The following is a 19,561-nucleotide window of genomic DNA, read 5'->3' on the forward strand; positions in this document are numbered from 1 at the left end:
CACGACCACGCAATTGTCAGTTAAAGCGACGCAGTGCCAAATCGCAAAAAGTGGCCTGGTCATTGACCAGCAATATGGTCCGGGGCTTAAGTGGTTACATGTTCTGGCTGATTGTCTTTCAAACAGTACCTTCCCAGCAAGTGTGCCAGATATGGGGTCAAGATGTATAAGCTCTGTGACATGTCCACAGGCTATACATGTAGTTTTATGGTTTACGAGGGAAAAGATAGTCACTTAGAGCCGGAGAACTGCCCAGATTACATAGGGGGCGCTGGCAAGATAGTGTGGAATTTGGTGTCACCATTATTTGGAAAGGGATATCATTTGTATGTGGACAATTAGTACACAAACGTGCCATTTTTTAGTCACTTGTTTGATCATCAAATTGGCCGGGGCTTACCCCAGTGGCTTGTAGATGCCCGTCTTGGGCTGGGGTAGAGAGCATGCTCAAGGTGTAATAATTTGCTCGCTGTGAAGTGGAGGGATAATAAGAATGTTTTTGTTCTGTCCTCCCTTCATGCAGACACGACGGTCCAAATTTGTACGGCAACTGGTGTTGTGGGGAAACCCATCTGTGTTCGCGAATATAACCAGAATATGGGAGGAGTGGACCTCAACGATCAATTGTTGGCGCCGTATCTAGTTGCCCATAAGGCCAGATGCTGGTACAAAAAAGTATCTGTATACTATTTTTTTTTTTTTAAATCTCTTTATTGATTTTTTTTTTAGATCCAAATATACATTTCACAACTTACATTTGTCCACTCACTCAGGAGCTTCCATAAAATTTAATTATTAATAATCATTGCATCACAATCACATATAAAACACATATTTACCCTTCCTTAACTCTTTCATCTGATGGTGTAGTTTATCCCATTTCTGTGTCCCCCTACCATGAAGCCATCATAGCATTCTCTATCCAATTTGCCCATACTCTTTCATATTTCTCCCCATTTTCTCTATTACAATATATCTCCCTATACAGTAGTAAATTACTATTCACTCGATTTTTCCAGTATGCCAGCGAGGGGGCTTTAACCTTCTTCCAATTTAGCACTATTGCCTTTCTTGCATAAAAAAAAAAACAGTAGGCCTACCTGTGTTCTCCTTTCTATAGAGACCATATTATCCTCTACTAGTCCTAGTATACAGATTGCTGCCTGTTGGTCCAATGAAACTGACGTTACTATATCGATCACTTTCAGGACTCCAGAATATCGCTATCTTCGGACAGGACCAGAATATGTGAATAGAGTCTCCTGGGATGTCTGCACATCTCCAACAATTTTTAGAATTTGATGGAAATATTTTGGACAATTTATATGGTGTATAATAACTCCTATGTGTTATTTTAAATTGGATTAGTTTATCTCGAAGTGAGACTAAGATCTGGAATGGAAATCCATATATCTCCCCCCCATTTTTCTACTGTTAATCTTGGGACATCTCTTGTCCAACATTCACATACTTTGTTCATGTTTGACAATTCTGTTTCCAATAAATAAGTATATAGGATTGAAATCATCTTTTTCCCCCTTCTTTTTCTTACCATTTGCTCTAATCCTGATTATTAGTTGTAGAGTGCCCTCTGGGAATTGAGCTGACAGAGCATGTACCAATGCATGTATCTAAAAATATAATTCTCCGGCACCTTCCAGTGTTTTCTTATTTCTACAAATGAAGGTATTTTTCCTCCATCTATTACTTGTGATATTTTTTTGACTCCATATCTTGTCCATGCTCCTGGATCTTGGATGGAGGCTAGATGTGTAAACTCTGCATTTCTCCATAATGGAGTATTTGGAGATATATTTGTTTTCACATTGCCCTCCTTTACCATGCAGACTTTCCATACTTTTACTGTTGTTATCATCGACGGAGTCAAATCACACCTATATTTTAAAGCCTGTAGCGCCTCCACAGATTGAACTACTGCCGCCTCCAACATTGTGGCGGGATCATATCTATCTGGGTTCAGCCATCTCCCTATTGTCACTAATTGTGCTGCTAAATAATATTAATATAGGTCTGGGAAGGCTAACCCCCCCTGTGCCACTGGACGCATTAGTGTACTAGCTATTTTATTTTGCCATATAAATGAAGATAGCATACCATGTAGCTGAGTAAAGAAGCTTTTTGGTAGCCATTGTGGCGAGTTTCTAAACAAATACAGCAATTTGGGAAGAATCTTCATTTTTATTAAATTTATACGCCATAGTAGCGACAGAGGGAGCGCCTCACAGTTTTCCTACTAGTTTAACCAATAAATTGTTTGTATCCAATAAATAAATGTTAATGGAAATCCCATCCTTCTAAGAATTTCTGTATCAAAGGCCTTCTTTATGTCTAAGGAGGCCACTTTCCTAGATCCTTCACAATTATGGTGGGTATGTATATTCATATATAATCTACGTAAATTGACATCTGTCGTTCTCTGTGGCATAAATCCTGTCTGATCTGAATCTATAATGGTTTTAAATAATGGCTGTAATCTTAACGTTAATATTTTTGTTAGTATTTTAAAATCTATATTTAATAATGCTGTCGGCCTATATGAGGAACATATTTTTGAATCCTTCCATTCTTTATATATTAGGGTTATATGTGCCTGCCTCATTGAATCTGGTAGTGTACCCTTCAATAGCCCGCTTGTAAATACCTCTGCCAATTTTGGGGCTAAAAAAACTCTTTATTTTTTATAAAATTCAACAGGGATTCCATCAGGGCCTGGTGCTTTCTCCCCTGGAAATGTATTTATGACCTTCACAATCTCTTCACTTGTAATTGGGCCTACCAATGCCTCCCTCTCCCTATCCGACAACCACCCAAGGGCCACCCGGTCCAATAGGTCCGACATGACTCTCGGACGGAAGTCAGAGGGGAGAGAAGAGGCATATAACCTACCATAATACTCCCTAAAGGTCTTCACAATCTTCTCAGGTTCCTTTACTTTCTTTCCCTCTGGTGTTTCTATCTCCGCTATAGTTGTAGCTTGGTATTCTTGTTGTGCCAAAATCGCCCACTTTTATCCCCTTGTTCAAAAATGTTTTGCCTCTTTCTATATAATTCCAACCTTGTTATTTCTTCCATATGTAATTGCAATTCCCTTTGTGCAGCCATCATTAGATCAAAATTGATAATGCTAGAGTCTTGGCCATAATTTTCCTTCCTACATTCTATCTGTGTTTGTAGCTCCTTTACTCAAGCCTTCTGTTTTTTATTCACCGCTGCGATATTCAAAATATATTGCCCTCGTAGATATGCCTTGAACGCTTCCCCAACCATATCTACGAGGATGATCCCTCATTATTTTCCCAATATTCCTTTATTGTAACTATCATCTTTTACGCTATCTCTGGCACCCATTGTGGAGATAACCTCGACAGCGATGAATTTCTGGGAGTAGGAGTGCATATTGACAGAAATAACGGAGTGTTCTGAAAGTCCACTTGGTAAATATGCAGCATCTGCATTGTCTATTTACATTGCAGGGTCCACAAATGCCAGATCGCTCGGTCAGCAGAGAGGAGATGACTGTGTGATGTGGTGGGCGGGCTCTCCTTTTGAATGCTTTCAGCGGAGCAAGACGCCAAGCTTAGCCAAACTGAACCTTACGGTCTGGATCCTTCCGATGACGGCTTAAACTACCACAGCTAATTGCAGCTATCCCGTCTCTCTGACCTTCGGTGCCCGTCCTCCCTGCTGGTCCAATTGTGCGGCCACCCGCTCCTTGCGTTTCACTCTCTGCTCCCTGCGCCGGACTGTATCTGGTTACGGATCCCGCCGAATCCCGGACTTGAGCTTTATGCCCGTTACACGGGGGACGCCGACTCTAGGATCAGCTGGTCTGTGGCTTGACCTGCCTCTCTGGGTGATTCTGGTGGTAGAAGATGGACCGGGTGAAAGAGCCTCATTTCCCAGCACAGAGAGAGATAAACCACTCCACATTTCCCTGCAGAGAGAGAGACCGCTCCATATTTCCCTGCACAGAGAGAGAGAAGCCGCTCCACATTTCCCTGCACAGAGAAAGAGAGACCCCGCTCCACATTTCCCTGCACAGAGAGACCCCGCTCCACATTTCCCTACACCCCACTCCACATTTCCCTGCACAGAGAGAGAGGGACCCCGCTTCACATTTCCCTGCAGAGAGAGAGACCGCTCCACATTTCCCTGCACAGAGAGACCCCACTCCACATTTTCCTGCACAGAGTGTGAGAAAGAGACTGCTCCACATTTCCCTGCACAGAGAGAGAGAGAGACTGCTCCACATTTCCCTGCACAGAGAGAGACTGCTCCACATTTCTTTGCACACAGAAAGAGAGAGAGAGACCCTCTCCACATTTCCCTGCACATAAAGATAGACTGCTCCACATTTCCCTGCACAGAGAGAGAGAGATAGACTGCTCCACATTTCCCTGCACAGAGAGAGAGAGAGAGAGACTGCTCCACATTTCCCTGCACAGAGAGAGAGAGAGAGAGAGAGAGACCACTCCACATTTCCCTGCACAGAGAGACCCTGCTCCACATTTCTCTCCACACCCCCTGTTCGGTTCACACCAGAAACTGCGAACAGACCAAAGTTTGTGTGAACTTTAGAACCCCGTTAAAGTCTATGGGACTCAAACGTTTGAAATCTAAAGTGCTAATTTTAAAGGATAATATGCAAGTTATTGTCCTAAAAAGTGTTTGGGGACCCGGGTCCTGCCCCAGGGGACATGTATTGATGCAGTTTTTTTATGCAGTTTTTTCGGGAGCTGTGATTTTAATAATGCTTAAAGTGTAATAATAAAAATGAAATATTCCTTTAAATTGCGTACCTAGGGGGGTGTATAGTATGCCTGTGAAGTAGCGCTTGTTTCCCGTGCTTAGAACTGTCCCTGCACAAAGTGTCATTTCTGAAGGAAAAAAGTCATTTTTAATCAAGCGGCTATAATGAATTTTTGGCTCTTGGCAATACAGAGAAAAGTCATTTATACAAAAAAAATGCGTGCGGGTCCCCCCCAAATTCATTTACCAGGCCCTTAAGGTCTGGTATGCATATTGAGGGGAACCCCACGTCAAGTTTAAAAAAAATGGCGTCGAGTTCCCCCCAAAAATCCACACCAGACCCTTTATTCGAGCACACAACCTGGCAGGCTACAGGAAAAGAGGGGGGGACGAGAGAGTGCCCCCCCACCTGAACCGTACCAGGCCACATGCCCTCAACATTGGGAGGATGATTTGGTGGTGAATTGGTAATGGGGTACATTGTACCTCTACCATTTCACAAAGAAAGTGTAACAATTGTAAAAAAAAAAACACAGACACCGTTGGTAAAATCCTTTATTAAAAAAGAAAAAAAAAATCCAGCGGTGGTAATCCACTTTTGGTCTCTGCTCCAACTCTGTCGGTATCCTGCTATGGGTGATCTCCTCTCCGGGGTCCAGTGATGAGAAAATCTCCTCTTCATCCAGGTCCAGGATCCAGCGATGAGCAGGGACAGTTCTAAGCATGGGAAACAGGCGCTGCTTTACAGGCATACTATACACCCCCCCCTAGGTACAAAATTTAAAGGCATATTTAAGTGTTTCTGCATAGCAAGAGCACTTACTGTTATCTCACATATATATTATTAAGTGTTCTTGCATAGCAAGATATCTCACATATATAGTATTATTATAGCCAAATTTACCACCCTAACTCCTCACACAGTTTTTACACCATAGACAAGTAATATACCGAAACATGCAAATTGTTCTCGATTGGTGGGCTATTCGAATGTTTAGTCGAATCGTTAACAAAATATTGTCGTTGTTGCGGCAAAATTTGTCCCATAGGAATGAATGGCGAAACTAGAGTGTGAGCTGACAAAAACTGAAAAATCAGGACATGATTTCTAAACTGCCACCACTCCCTCATTTTCAAGCCCAACTATACAAATCTCGTTCAGCTATCCCTGCTGCCACTACACGTGTCCACGGCTAAGCCATAGTCCTGATCGTTTTCACAATTTGACCATTTGTTTGCAACTCGCGCCATTGGCATCCATTGAAATTTAAGTCTAGACACCTAAAATTTTAAGAGCAATATCTAAACTGCAACTGTGCCTTCAATTTTAATATTTCAGAGACATACATGTAGGTCTTGTGATTTTCACAATATAAAGCTCTTCACTGTACGATTTATAGTTTTTAAAATACAACCGTTTGAAAAATGACAAGTATTCAGGAAGGGCAAAAAAACTCTGTGCATAGAGCCTGCATAAACATTGGTTTCCTGGCAACGCTGAGGGGAATTATAGCTCCTCACACACAGCTCTGAGGGGAATTATAGCTCCTCCCACACAGTTCTGAGGGGAATTGGCTCAGTTTTTTTTGGCTCTGTGTAACTTCTGCATACTTTCAGCTATTAAAACCATTCAACTTTTAAAATGTTCATCTTCACAAAACTTCAACTTGTTTTCTAAATAAAATAAAAAATAAATCATTTTTGAAAAAAAAATATGTGAAAAAAAATTGAAAACATTTAAAAATAAAATCATTTTTGAAAACAAAATAAAAATAAAATGATTTTTGAAAAAAAAAAAAAAAAAAAACATTAAAACCATACCTGCTACCTTCCAACTATTCATACTATACTATATAACTTCTTTAACTTTTTCTTATGGATTTACACAGTTTCCATAGTTACTCTAGCCACTCCAACCACACAGTTACTCCGCCCACTCCAGTTGTAGACTATTGGTGGAGGCAAGAACACTTCACAATTTCCCCAGAATTGTAGCTTTTCTAGTTCTTCCATTCGGCTGTGCTCTGAAATGAAAAGGACACAGACTCAGGTGCAGACAACAGCACTGTGACAGGACAGATGTCCGCTCACAGCACAATTTTTTCTGCACACTTCTGGGATGTTATCCAGCCATGCCAGCCTTGATCGAGCAGTAAGATTTGCCACTCGGTCCCACTACAACTACGGAACTGCACATGCACAGTTCCTAGCTGGCAGCAGATCAGCCTTTTTAAACAAGAATCAGATCGGCCTGGGGGGAAATTGCATGCCTGCCCTCCTGCCCAGCCTGCCCCTGTGCACATGGTACATGTGAGTACCCCATTGGGGGGGTTGTTTATATTTGTTTAATAAAACGTTTAAAGCAATATCACACTATCAAGGCTTTTTATTCCCCATTATTCCCGAGATACTGTGTGGGAAGCCCGGGATCTTGTAATCATTATAGAACTCAGGGGTGGTTCAAAAGCGTGTATTGACTGAGCGTAATTGCCAAGTCTCACGCTCAAAGGTGAGCATTTAATACCTAGGGGGTCACTGGAATGAGAGCACCAACAACACCTGTCAATCATTTTCAGACGCATGTATTTATAAGCATGTCAGCAGTGCTATTACTGTATACCACACATATGCACTTTTTTTCAACAGGACTGTCACAGCATTGTTTTAGAAAAAAATACTTGTTTTTGCACAATAGCAATTTTTGATATTTAAAGTAAGACTAGTGTTGTTCCCTATATACCACTGGAGACTTATATTTGTGTTAAAAAAACACTTGAATGCACATGAGCACTTTATTATTAATGATTTAAATGAGATAATTATTAGAGATGCACCGAAATGGAAATTTCAGAACCGAAACAAAACCGAAATAAAAAAAAATGTCAGGCCGAAACCGAAACCGAAAATGACCCTTTTTTTTTATAATTGTATTTTAAAACATACACTCACTGTGCCCCCAATTGCCTGCCTTTTGTTTCTTTTTTTTTTTTCTTTTTTATTACTGTATCACTTTTTTTTGTAAGCTTGTCATTTTACCTTTTTTTTTTTGTATAATTTTCTTATTTTTAATATTATTTTTCTTATTCTTTAATTATTTATTTTATTCATTGAATTATTATTCAGGTTCCTCCGAACAGATTACTGTAATTTCTTCAGGATTTCCAAGTAACAATGTTGGCTGGCCCTTGTATCATTTTATATGGACTCATAGTGAACTCCACATTTGCATCCATTCTTTGCTTTTTAGTTGCTCACCCCTTGCATCATTGTGGACATCTGCCCCCCCTCCTTAAACTGCCAAAGCCATTCAGCCTGTATGCTGAAACTTTTTTTTTTTACACAATTGGAGGTGACAGGTTCTCTTTATTAACCCTGTCACCTCAGGAGTGGATTGGCGTCAGGGACAGGACACAGAAGCCAGGCTAGGCAGCGGGGGAAGGAGGAGGGGGGACAGAGTCCCTAACATATAGCCAGCCGGAGGGAGGAGGAGGGGGGGGACAGAGTCCCGAAGATATAGCCAGCCGGAGGGAGGAGGAGGGGGGGACAGAGTCCCGAAGATATAGCCAGCCGGAGGGAGGAGGAGGGGGGGGACAGAGTCCCGAAGATATAGCCAGCCGGAGGGAGGAGGAGGGGGGGACAGAGTCCCGAAGATATAGCCAGCCGGAGGGAGGAGGAGGGGGGGACAGAGTCCCGAAGATATAGCCAGCCGGAGGGAGGAGGAGGGGGGGACAGAGTCCCGAAGATATATCCAGCAGGACAGAGGTATGTGGGGGAGGAGGGGGGGTGGACAGAAGGCTGCTAGAAGGAAAAGCAGCTCACCGTCGCCCGTATGCTGAAACTGTTTCCACACGCTTCTAGCATACAGCCCTGCCTCCTCCTAACCCCACGTTATGATAGACAGAGCACATCTCAGCATTAGAACAGCTTTCTGTTTACCATAGCGTGGGGTTAGGAGCAGGCGGGGCTGTATGCGAGCAGTGTGTGAAGACAGGTACAGTGTGTTTTACCGCTCTGCAGCCACTAGTCATATCGGCAGTTTTAAAGCTGTTTCGGCATGTGCCCAAAACAGCTGTTTTCGGCCGATATGTTTCGGCACCGATATATCGGTGCATCCCTAATAATTATTGTTTTTATTTTGGTCATATCACATCTATGTCACTTATGTCACATTAACACTGCATGTGTTTATTTTAATCTTCAGCACACATTTATTGTGTGATATTCCAAAGCACAGCGTATAATTTACTATTTTTGGCAATATAACCCTTGGTTGCTTATTACCAAAAAACTGTGTTCCTTTAATGGATGCTGAGTAAAGGATTGTATTATGAGTACAAAACTCCTATTGTTTTTAACAAACAATTTACTAAGTGATTGCAATTAAAAAAAATGTTTACCATTTGATAGACCTTACATTTTTATTTTTACAGAATATTATAAATGTACTTAATTCTTTTTTTTTTTTTTCCTTTTTTTTCCTTTAGGATCTGTTTTCCAATCCAGATAAATCACCTACCTCGAGAGACAGTTTTAATAGTTAAATTGTATGCAGTGTCTGTCCCCCCTCCTGGGAGTTCTTCTGAAGCCATCAAGCATAAAAGAAATCCTCAGCAACATCCTCAGCCTCTAGGCTGGGTCACCACTCCCCTCTTCAACTTTAGGCAGTAAGCTGTTTATACATTTCCTCTAATGATATACATTAGTTGTGTGTTGGTTGTGGACAGAAATCTGTTTTTTTTTTGTTTGTTTTTTAGCTACATAAGTGGGATAGTGAGGGTGTATTATTATTATTTTTTTAACAGTCTAGGTTTTCTACAGAGGCCCACATTTGTGTATGTGTGTAAGTAAAATGGCGCTTATGTTTCCCCCTTGCTTCCTGAAAACCCTTTAGTGATTACGATAGAGCCCTTCAAACTAAACACAAGTATAATTTTAGAATTACTGTACCACAGAGGAATCTTTAGAAATATGAAACTGACTTTTAAGCGACCATTATGTAGTTAATCTCATAATGATTCTGCTGTATGAGTTCAACAGGGCTCAAAATGCTTTGTAGCTGATTTTTGTTTGCAATTGTCTGGTACATCTCGCTGCAGAGTCAAGTAATAGTCAGCCAGCTTCAATGGATTCCAGTTGTTCTGAAATGTTCTTCCATTGTGGAACTGTTCTGATGAAACTGTTGACCATATTCACCACTGACTGCACCTAGATTTTTGGGATTGACATTCAAGAGTAAATGCAGAAAATGAATATACAGTGACATTTACATGTGGCACTTTATGGTCTTGTATACTGTAAGAAGTTTGTTAACCACTTACCCCCCGGACCATATTGCTGCCCAAAGACCAGAGTACTTTTTGCGATTCGGGACTGCGTCGCTTTAACAGACAATTGCGCGGTCGTGCGACGTGGCTCCCAAACAAAATTGGCGTCCTTTTTTTCCCACAAATAGAGCTTTCTTTTGGTGGTATTTGATCACCTCTGCGGTTTTTAGTTTTTGCGCTATTAACAAAAATAGAGCGACAATTTTGAAAAAAATGAATATTTTTTACATTTTGCTATAATAAATATCCCCCAAAAATATATAAAAAAACTTTTTTTTTCCTCAGTTTAGGCCGATACGTTTTCTTCTACATATTTTTCGTAAAAAAAAATCGCAATAGGCGTTTATTGATTGGTTTGCGCAAAAGTTATAGCGTTTACAAAATAGGGGGTATTTTTATGTCATTTTTATTATATATTTTTTTACTAGTAATGGCGGCGATCAGCGATTTTTTTTTTCCCGATACTGCGACATTATGGCGGACACTTCGGACACTTTTGACACATTTTTGGGACCATTGGCATTTTTATAGCGATCAGTGCTATAAAAATGCATTGGATTACTATAAAAATGCCACTGGCAGTGAAGGGGTTAACACTAGGGGGCGGGGAAGGGGTTAAGTATGCCTGGGTGTGTTCTTACTGTGGGGGGGGGTGGCCTCACTAGGGGAAACACTGATCCTCGGTTCATACATTGTATGAACCGAAGATCAGCATTTCCCCTGCTGACAGGACCGGGAGCTGTGTGTTTACACACACAGCTCCCGGTCCCCGCTCGGTACCGCGCGATCGCGTGTGCCCGGCGGCGATCGCGCCCGCCAGGCACACGCACGGGAGTCGGGGGCGCGCTTGCGCGCCCCCCTAGTGGCGGCTGGGAGAGAGGACGTCATATTACGTGCTCTCGCCCAGCAGAGCCACCTTGTGGACGTATAATGACGGTGCGCCGTCGGCAAGTGGTTAACCAGCCAAATGTTTGTTGCTCTGCAGTTGACAAGCAAATTATCAACAACATCCTTGAATTTTTCCAGGCCCCACTAACAGATTCTCAAACTGCCTGTCATTGATGATGTATCTGATCCAGAGTCTGTTATGCTGGCCACAGACAGTTAGTCTTTTCATTGTTAGTAGTACAATCACCCTCCAGGTCATTCTCTTCACCAGTGCAGTATCAACCCTCCAGGTAAGTCTGTCCCCACCTTCCCCACCAGGTCAGCCTGTCACCCAGTACAATCTTTTCACAAGTCAGTCTGTCCCACCCTAGCGATGGGTTGGCTCTCAGACTCTGAACAAACATTCCTAGTGTCAGAAATGACCCCTAAGGAGGTCATCCATGCCATTAACTCCTTTCTCACTGGTAAAACCCCTGTGCCGGACATCCTACCAATTGAATTCTATAAATCTCACTTAGAATTGTTGGCTCCCAAGTTGCCATCATTATGTAGCACTAACCCCCGAAGGAGCTGCTGAATATTTCAGGTGGCATGTTACCCCTATATACTCGTTGTGCTGGGTAATAAAAGAGAGTCTAAAGAATTCCAATGTCCACAAGATATGCTTCTTTTTCTAAGATTTATTTGCAGAATGTAGTAGAAAAGAAGTTGGAGGGGTGGAAGGGTAAATAGGTCCAGGTGCATACTCTCAAATTAGGAAACACTCCTGCTTCCAGCAAACAGTTCTCTTTGCCACTCTAGCCAGAGTGGGTATTGCTCGCCCGGATAGGTCCCTCTCCATGGACTAGCAGCTGGAATGATACACAGAATAAAGTACAGTCTCTGCCACAGACCTTCCTTTATGAGGAGACACTTGTGGTCCAGAATCCTCTGCCTCAGGATTCCACACCCTGATCTCTTCAGATTAACTTTAGTAGAGCTTAGATCTGACAGGCGATCATCATCAAGTCTCTCAGTGTATGGTGCATCCTTCGATGAAGTCTCCAGGCCTTCTCCCAAGATACCAGCCTCTTGCATTGTCTTCTCCTGGATAGGTCCTCCCCTGTTTTCCTTCATCAAGTGGCTTCCTCCCGCAGGACAGACAGCACAGGATCACCTTTTTAAAGAGCAGGCCCCAGTCTGACTATTGGCCTACCAGCGAAGCCGCAACCCCGGACCAACGTGGTCCCGGAACCAGGATTCAGGACACTCACCCCCTGGCCAGGCGGGCCACGAGGCGCGTACAACGGACCCCCGCCAATGGCGTCTGTCCCTTAAGTACCCCTCCCAAGCATGCACAGCGGGGAAACCGCCCCCTCTGATTGGCTGCCGAGGGGAATACCCAATACACACTGACTCTGCTGCTGCCACCCTTGGCCTGGGACGGTAATAACACCCCCAGGCGAGCAATGGTGGTTACTCCCAGCACAGCCATGGCTGAAACAGAGGCTAAATTTCCTACAATTACACATGTCAAGTCAAATAACAACTCTGGCCCCCTTTAAATTTACAGCAGCACCTGTTCAACAGGAGCAGGCCGCTACACACTCCCCCACTAAATTTAGACACTGTCCCCAGTATCGGGAACCATGGCGTCTCAAGCCTGAGCGCCAACACCTGAACCCAAATGAGGAGGATGGAAAGGGGAAGAAAGAAAATATGAACACAACAAGCATTAGCACATTGTGACAAAATACAAATTTACATTATGATTCCTATCTATCTAGCTTGCCCCATTCTCCGGCAGTCTTGATAGAGATCAACTGGACCTGAAAGAAAAAAAAAAAAAACAAGCACACACATAACAATCCTATACCTAAGATCATATACAATTTTAAGGCAGAGCAAAACTGCACCTCCTAAAAGGTGGAGCTTTCCCTTTCCTTCTAAAAAACAGTCAAAGTGTAGTGGCTAGGCTTAAAATAAAGTCCTTCCCTAGCATAACTGACCACCACCCTCTGGTGGCAGAAGTTGCAATTCAAAGTGCTGCATAAATTTCTGAGCAAAACATCTCTTGATCACGGAGTCCTCAGAGGCCCTGTCCTAACTGACTAGTTCCTCCCCCCACAGTCCAAATTCTCAGTAGCAAAAAGAGAAAAAGTAGTTCCTCATGAACTTCTCAGAGAAAGGTAAAAAAAAACCTCAAAGAAGTCCTGCCAGTTCTTTTCACAGGTAGAACCTGGGATCTGGCAGAGTTAGAGATCTTCCCTGATCATCAAGTGTGGTAATGAAATAGAATTGCTGTAAATAACCCTGTGCTGGCAGTAGCTGCTAACACGGCTGTTTGAAAAAAAGCAAAGAAATATATGGTGTAGAAGTGTAGCGCTCAAACAATACAGTAGAATGACCAAATATTGCATGCAAAGAGTGGATAAACCACAAAGTGGTAATGACTCACTGTGACAAAAACAATATAGTTAAATATAAAAATCAAATGTGACAAAAAATTACAACTTATAGTCCATAGGAAAAAAAATAAATGAATAGTCCACCAAGTGTCACAAAATGACTGGAGCACAAAGTGATTCTTATGGAAAAAAAAGTTGTGACTTCTTGTGTAGAATGTGATGACCCACCACCGGTAAAAATGTGAGCTTACCAGAACAAGTGGACTCAGAGAAACTTATATCCCCATGAGTCAAACAAGCATGAGTGGTAATGTTACTGACTGGAAAATCTTTGTTGGATATGCATCATGACCTCCGATCATCCAAAGTCACAGGTTCAACCGGGTACAAGATAAGAAGTGATATTGAATACACAAACTTGCCCCAGTGCGTACCAATATTGAGAGGAGATAAAAAAGAAGGGCCACATCGCGTAATCTCGTTTAAAAAAATGTGTAAATTTAATGAGCAGTTGCACTTACATTGAGCTGAGATATATAGTGCTTGTATATACAGATAAGGCGTCAGTGGAGTCATCCCAACGCGTTTCGTGTTACTACATTTCGTCTGGGGTGTTTCTCCACTGCAGCCCACTTCAATTTATAAAATTAATGACCCCCCGTGGTCCGGTATTCCCCAAAATGGTGGAGAGGTGTGCGTTCCACTACTCAGTGTGGTAATGCCGCTTGCGTTCCAAGCCTCAATGCAATACCGGACACGTGATGATGTGAGTACTCTCCGCACGACTGCTAAGAACATCTTCCAAGCTTTGTTCTGAAGAGAAAGTTTACCGGAATTAAAGGGGTTGTAAAGGTTCGTCTTTTATTTTCTAAATAGGTTCCATTAAGCTTTTGCATTGTTGGTTCCCTTACCCTTTCCTTTGATTTCCCTTCTAAATGTTTTTTTTTCTTTGTTTGAATTTCTCACTTCCTGTTTCTCCTCGGTAAGCTTTCCACCATCATCCGAGTGGTGGAAAGTCATTTAGAACAGCTTACTGAACACCTTACTGAGGAGGAACAGGAAGTGAGAAATTCAGACAAAGAAAACAAAGAAAAATAACATTTAGAAGGGAAATTGAAGAACAAGGTAAGTAAACCAACAATGCACTAGCTTAAAGGAACCTATTTAGAAAATAGAAAACAAACCTTTACAACCCCTTTAAGGGTAAACCACGGACGTCACTTCCTATGCATGTCAAGACTCGGTTTGGATAGCATATTGCATTCCACACCGCTCACAAAGGTGATAATGCTGTAAATTAAAATGTGCAAAGACAAAACATAAAATATGAATCGTACTAATCATAATTAAAAATTGTGTGTATATATATATTGTGAGGGGTTAGCTCGGTAGCGGGGTGTGCGACCCCTTGGATGGGTTCACCACACACTGAACTTATACAGACTGGCAATCAAAAACGGTTGAAAACAAAGTTTCTGGTTTATTTTTCCATCTTGCTGGAAAACAATTGCAAGTATCCAAACAGCATAAACAAAATCAAAACATAAAATAAATCCTAGCCACGCTGGGCGTCTACCTTCCACACAGGAACCTATCTATGAAGTCTAACACAGCCTACCGCTGGATAGACAGTGCCGCTCCTACAGCACAAACAATAGTCTTTGGACTTTTTATCACACAGAAAAGTCAATAGTCTCCTCACCTCTCAGGAGACTGTCTGGCACTGCTTCTCCTGTTCACACAGCCTTAGGAGTGATGCAGCCATCAAGTGGTAAGCCTCTGGACTTCTTATAGAGGCTTAATGGCCTCATTCTGAACAGCTGGAGTCTTCCAACTCCCTTTAGACCTTGTCTGGCTATTTCTGGCAGCCGACGCCTAATAATGATTGGTGTATTGTCTAACCAGGCAGAAACATATGTCCCAGCAGTGACAACACCCATAGATTTAACTGACTTCCTGTCACATACCCCCCCCTCTTGTTTCAACCCTAGGGTTGGGACACAGGTTACCAAGCAGGCATGCACTCGGGACAACCCATCTGCCTTCCCCACTTTAGCACCGGGGCGATGCGTTACCAGTTCAAGCTTTTTCATTTTCTTCTGAAGCTCATCTACCATGCTCTGTTTACTGTCCAGAAGGGACTTGCTCTGTACGCTGCTCATCAAATGTTTCACCCTTTTTCTCAGTTTTTCATTTTCCTTGTTTAATTCATCTTTTCCCTTCTGTTGCTTTTTAAGGGTTCTCTGCTTTGTTCGCAACTCTTGGTTTAGGTTTTCCAGGTCTTCTGTCAGGTTATTCTCTCTAGCCTTGCTAGTTTTTAGGGCCTCTTTAAGCTTTAGTTGTAGCTCATTTAAATCTTCAATCCGTGCCTTTAAATCTTTAGTCTGTGCCCTCCACTTTAATGGGGCGTGATCCGTCACCAGTTCAAACAGTCTACCCACGAGGTAGTACCGGAGAGAATCCAAAGCCCATTTCACCCAGGGGATTTGTATTTGTGTCATTATCTCTTGTTTTATTGAATTGATCACCAACAGCAAATTATCATATTCAGTATTCAGGCCGCACAGCTTCACGTTATTGGCTTCATACTGGGCTTTCTTTTTTTGACGGCCAGCTATGGAAGCCAGCTTGTTTTTCTCCTTACGAGATGGCGGCCTGGCAGTGACAGGAAGCTCCATAACGGGTGTTAGGTCACTGATTACTTTATTCAGTTTACGCAGTTCACCACCAATCTGCAGAAGTTTTCTTGGATTTGGAGTCAGGTCTTCCACACCTGTCCTGCGAGATTTGTTCACAGTGTACTTGCCGTGATGCCGACCATTCTTCTGGTACATATTTCTGGGAAGCGTGTCTCTGTCCCATTCAGACCGTCTCAGTATCCCTTTATGTTGAGAAGGCATTAATTGCTCGCTATATTCCCAGAAATACCTTCGCTTTCCTCTTTTCCTCGATGACACGGCAGTTATTCCTTTCAAATCTTCAACAGAATCATTTTCATAATCTGGCTCTGAAAAGGCATCACTGATATCATGTTTGTCATCTTCATTGTCTTCTTCCACCTCTCTAGTAAACTCCATCTTCTTATGTTTGTGGTACCACACAGGATTCATGCTCTCCATGAAATATTTCACATCGCTGTAAAGCTTAATTCCGTCAGCTGTGCCTTTACCTTTCAGTGGGGAGGCAGACATTGCACTTTTTCTACGAATTTCCTGCATTAGATCTTCCATACCTTCTTTGGTAAGATCCATTTCAGTCGTGTCGTCTCCCCTGCTATCTTTTACCACAGCTTTGTAAAGTCCTTTATCTTCATTTGTAAACTTTTTCATTACAAGTGTCCCTGACCCAGTTTGATTATCAAATTGACCGTTAGATAGTGGTTTCTTGTCCACAGACCACTTGAGCGTGGTCTCTGTTTTGGTATTTTTAACTTTGCACATCATAATAACGTGGCAGTCTTCTGTGACCTTCTTTTGGGACTCATCATAAACTTTATCAAAATCTTCCCCAGTAAGGGTAACAATGAGCTGGTTTGATGCTCTTCCATCCACTACTTTTTCAGTATACGTTCCTTTATCTTCTTCACCAAAGTCTTCCTTAATTATTTCAATAAGTCCATTTTCCTTGTCAAATGTTATTTTTCGTTTCGGTGTATTTTGGATGACTTTGTCATTAAGAATCATCTCCAAAACTGCATCAGAGGACAGTTTTTCTACTTGTAACCAGAGGCGCACATCTCCATTCTCCAGTACATCCACACTCCAGCCTGAGATTTTCCGTATCAGTGGATGTCGTACATCCTGGCTTTTACGCATCAGTTCCTCTAGTTCTTCCTTTGTTAGCATGTGACTAGCAGATACTCCATCTGTATTTGGCTAGCAGATACTCCATCTGTATTTGGCACTTCAACAGCATAGGTGCCTACATCTTCCTCAGAAGGGTTTGTTAGAATAAGTTTAGACTTATTTCCATCGGTAGAAATGTCTGTTCTCTCTGAGTCTGGAGCTCCCTTGTAGTCCTTGGACCAGAGGAACTGTGGATTGTCAACTGGCTCCGGGTTTTCAAATGAAAGGTAAATAAATCCTTCCTCGTCTACCCCAACCTCAATTTCATTCGTGCCTCTTTTTCCGGTTGGCTCATCATCCGAATCACTGGCAATGTGATTTTGAGCCTCTTCATTTTCAGAGTCACTAGCATTACGACTATTGCTACCATTTTCTACATCGCTGGATGTTTGCTCCCTAGGTTCATCATCTTCTGAATCATCAGAGTCACGCTCATCTTGAACTGAGTTTGCACCACCGTCATCTGAGTCATCCAGACAGTCAGATTGTCCACCGCAAACAGCACTGATTGGAACACAATTAAGATTTTTACACTGATACTCGTTACTTTTGTACATCTGCAGTTTGCAGTGAACTTCATCACTGCCATCATGGCAGTCCGTGCGACTATCACACCGCCAGAAGGTCGGAATAGATTGATCTTCACTAGCACAAGCCCACTGCTCATTTTCACAAGTGATCTTCTCCAATTTACAGTCCTTTTCATCACTTCCGTCTTTACAGTCTTTTGCACCATCACATTTCCATTCCATTAGCAAGCATTCACCAGATGGACATTTAAATTCCCCACTTTGACAGCGGACGTGTTTAGTGACTATACAGTTTTGTTCATCTGAATGGTCACCACAATCACTGTCTCCATCGCAGTGCATAGTATAGGGAATACACTGTCCATTAGTACACTGGAACTTGTTACTGCCACATTCCTTACGTTCACAGCCTTGTTCATCAGGCTCATCATTGTAGTCTGGTTTACCATCACAGATCCAATTCTGAGGAACGCAGCAAGTCTTTGAAAGACACCAAACAGAAGGATCTGGTGATCTCCAGCAGTTTTTCTCATCAGATTCATCAGAACACTGTGGCACCCCATCACAGCGGTATTTCTTCTCAAAACATTTTGTACTACTTTCACACTGAAAAAAATCTTCATTTGTCTTTTCCTGTTTTTTGGCTACAGCACCACAAAAACAAGTATTTTCCTTGGCTGCATCTCGAACTTTAGGTACACAAGTGGCTCCACCCACTATGATCACGTGATCAATTTCCTCCATGTTCATTTCAGCACCACTCAAAGCCTTTTGCACAGGTATGGGGACTCTTTCAAATGGATCTTCACAAAGCTCCTCACTGTTTAGCTGAGCAAGAGTGGGGGTTTTACTGATAACTTTTTCATCCGGATAGGGACTTGAAAAGTCATCAAGACGAAGATAATCCAGCTCTTTTGTTCCCCATGTTTCCAAACTAGTTAGCTTTGTGTACTTGTGTATCCCACCGCTCTGAGTGAGATGTTAAGGGTGGACTGTTTCCAAGGATACCAGTAAACAAATTAAATATTTCAAAGTCTTTGCACTCCTCCAACAACAGACAATTCTCTGCTGGGCTTTGTTGCTGTGTCATGATGGCCTCCATTTGCTGCTGGTGAGCCTGTTGTTGAGCTGCAAGGCTCCGCTCCAAATCTGCATTCATCTGCTGTTGATTTGCATTTGATAAAACCAGCTGTTTCAGTATCTCCTCCATTTTTTGTTCACTTTAGTTGCCCGCGGCACTCCACCATATGTGAGGGGTTAGCTCGGTAGCGGGGTGTGCGACCCCTTGGATGGGTTCACCACACACTGAACTTATACCGACTGGCAATCAAAAACGGTTGAAAACAAAGTTTCTGGTTTATTTTTCCATCTTGCTGGAAAACAATTGCAAGTATCCAAACAGCATAAACAAAATCAAAACATAAAATAAATCCTAGCCACGCTGGGCGTCTACCTTCCACACAGGAACCTATCTATGAAGTCTAACACAGCCTACCGCTGGATAGACAGTGCCGCTCCTACAGCACAAACAATAGTCTTTGGACTTTTTATCACACAGAAAAGTCAATAGTCTCCTCACCTCTCAGGAGACTGTCTGGCACTGCTTCTCCTGTTCACACAGCCTTAGGAGTGATGCAGCCATCAAGTGGTAAGCCTCTGGACTTCTTATAGAGGCTTAATGGCCTCATTCTGAACAGCTGGAGTCTTCCAACTCCCTTTAGACCTTGTCTGGCTATTTCTGGCAGCCGACGCCTAATAATGATTGGTGTATTGTCTAACCAGGCAGAAACATATGTCCCAGCAGTGACAACACCCAT

The 19,561-nt window shown here is 42.5% G+C and overlaps 1 protein-coding gene across 1 annotated transcript in view; it reads left to right on the top strand.

The window, feature by feature from the left end:
- Positions 1-19,561, top strand: part of PIK3C2B (phosphatidylinositol-4-phosphate 3-kinase catalytic subunit type 2 beta) — a 1,746,470-nt gene that overhangs the window by 809,990 nt on the left and 916,919 nt on the right. The window contains 1 exon segment of the mRNA XM_040339537.1: positions 9,255-9,434. Within this exon segment, the coding sequence (XP_040195471.1) occupies positions 9,255-9,434 (180 nt within the window).

The sequence above is a fragment of the Rana temporaria genome, chromosome 2, assembly GCF_905171775.1.
Source record: "Rana temporaria chromosome 2, aRanTem1.1, whole genome shotgun sequence".
Taxonomy (NCBI): domain Eukaryota; kingdom Metazoa; phylum Chordata; class Amphibia; order Anura; family Ranidae; genus Rana; species Rana temporaria.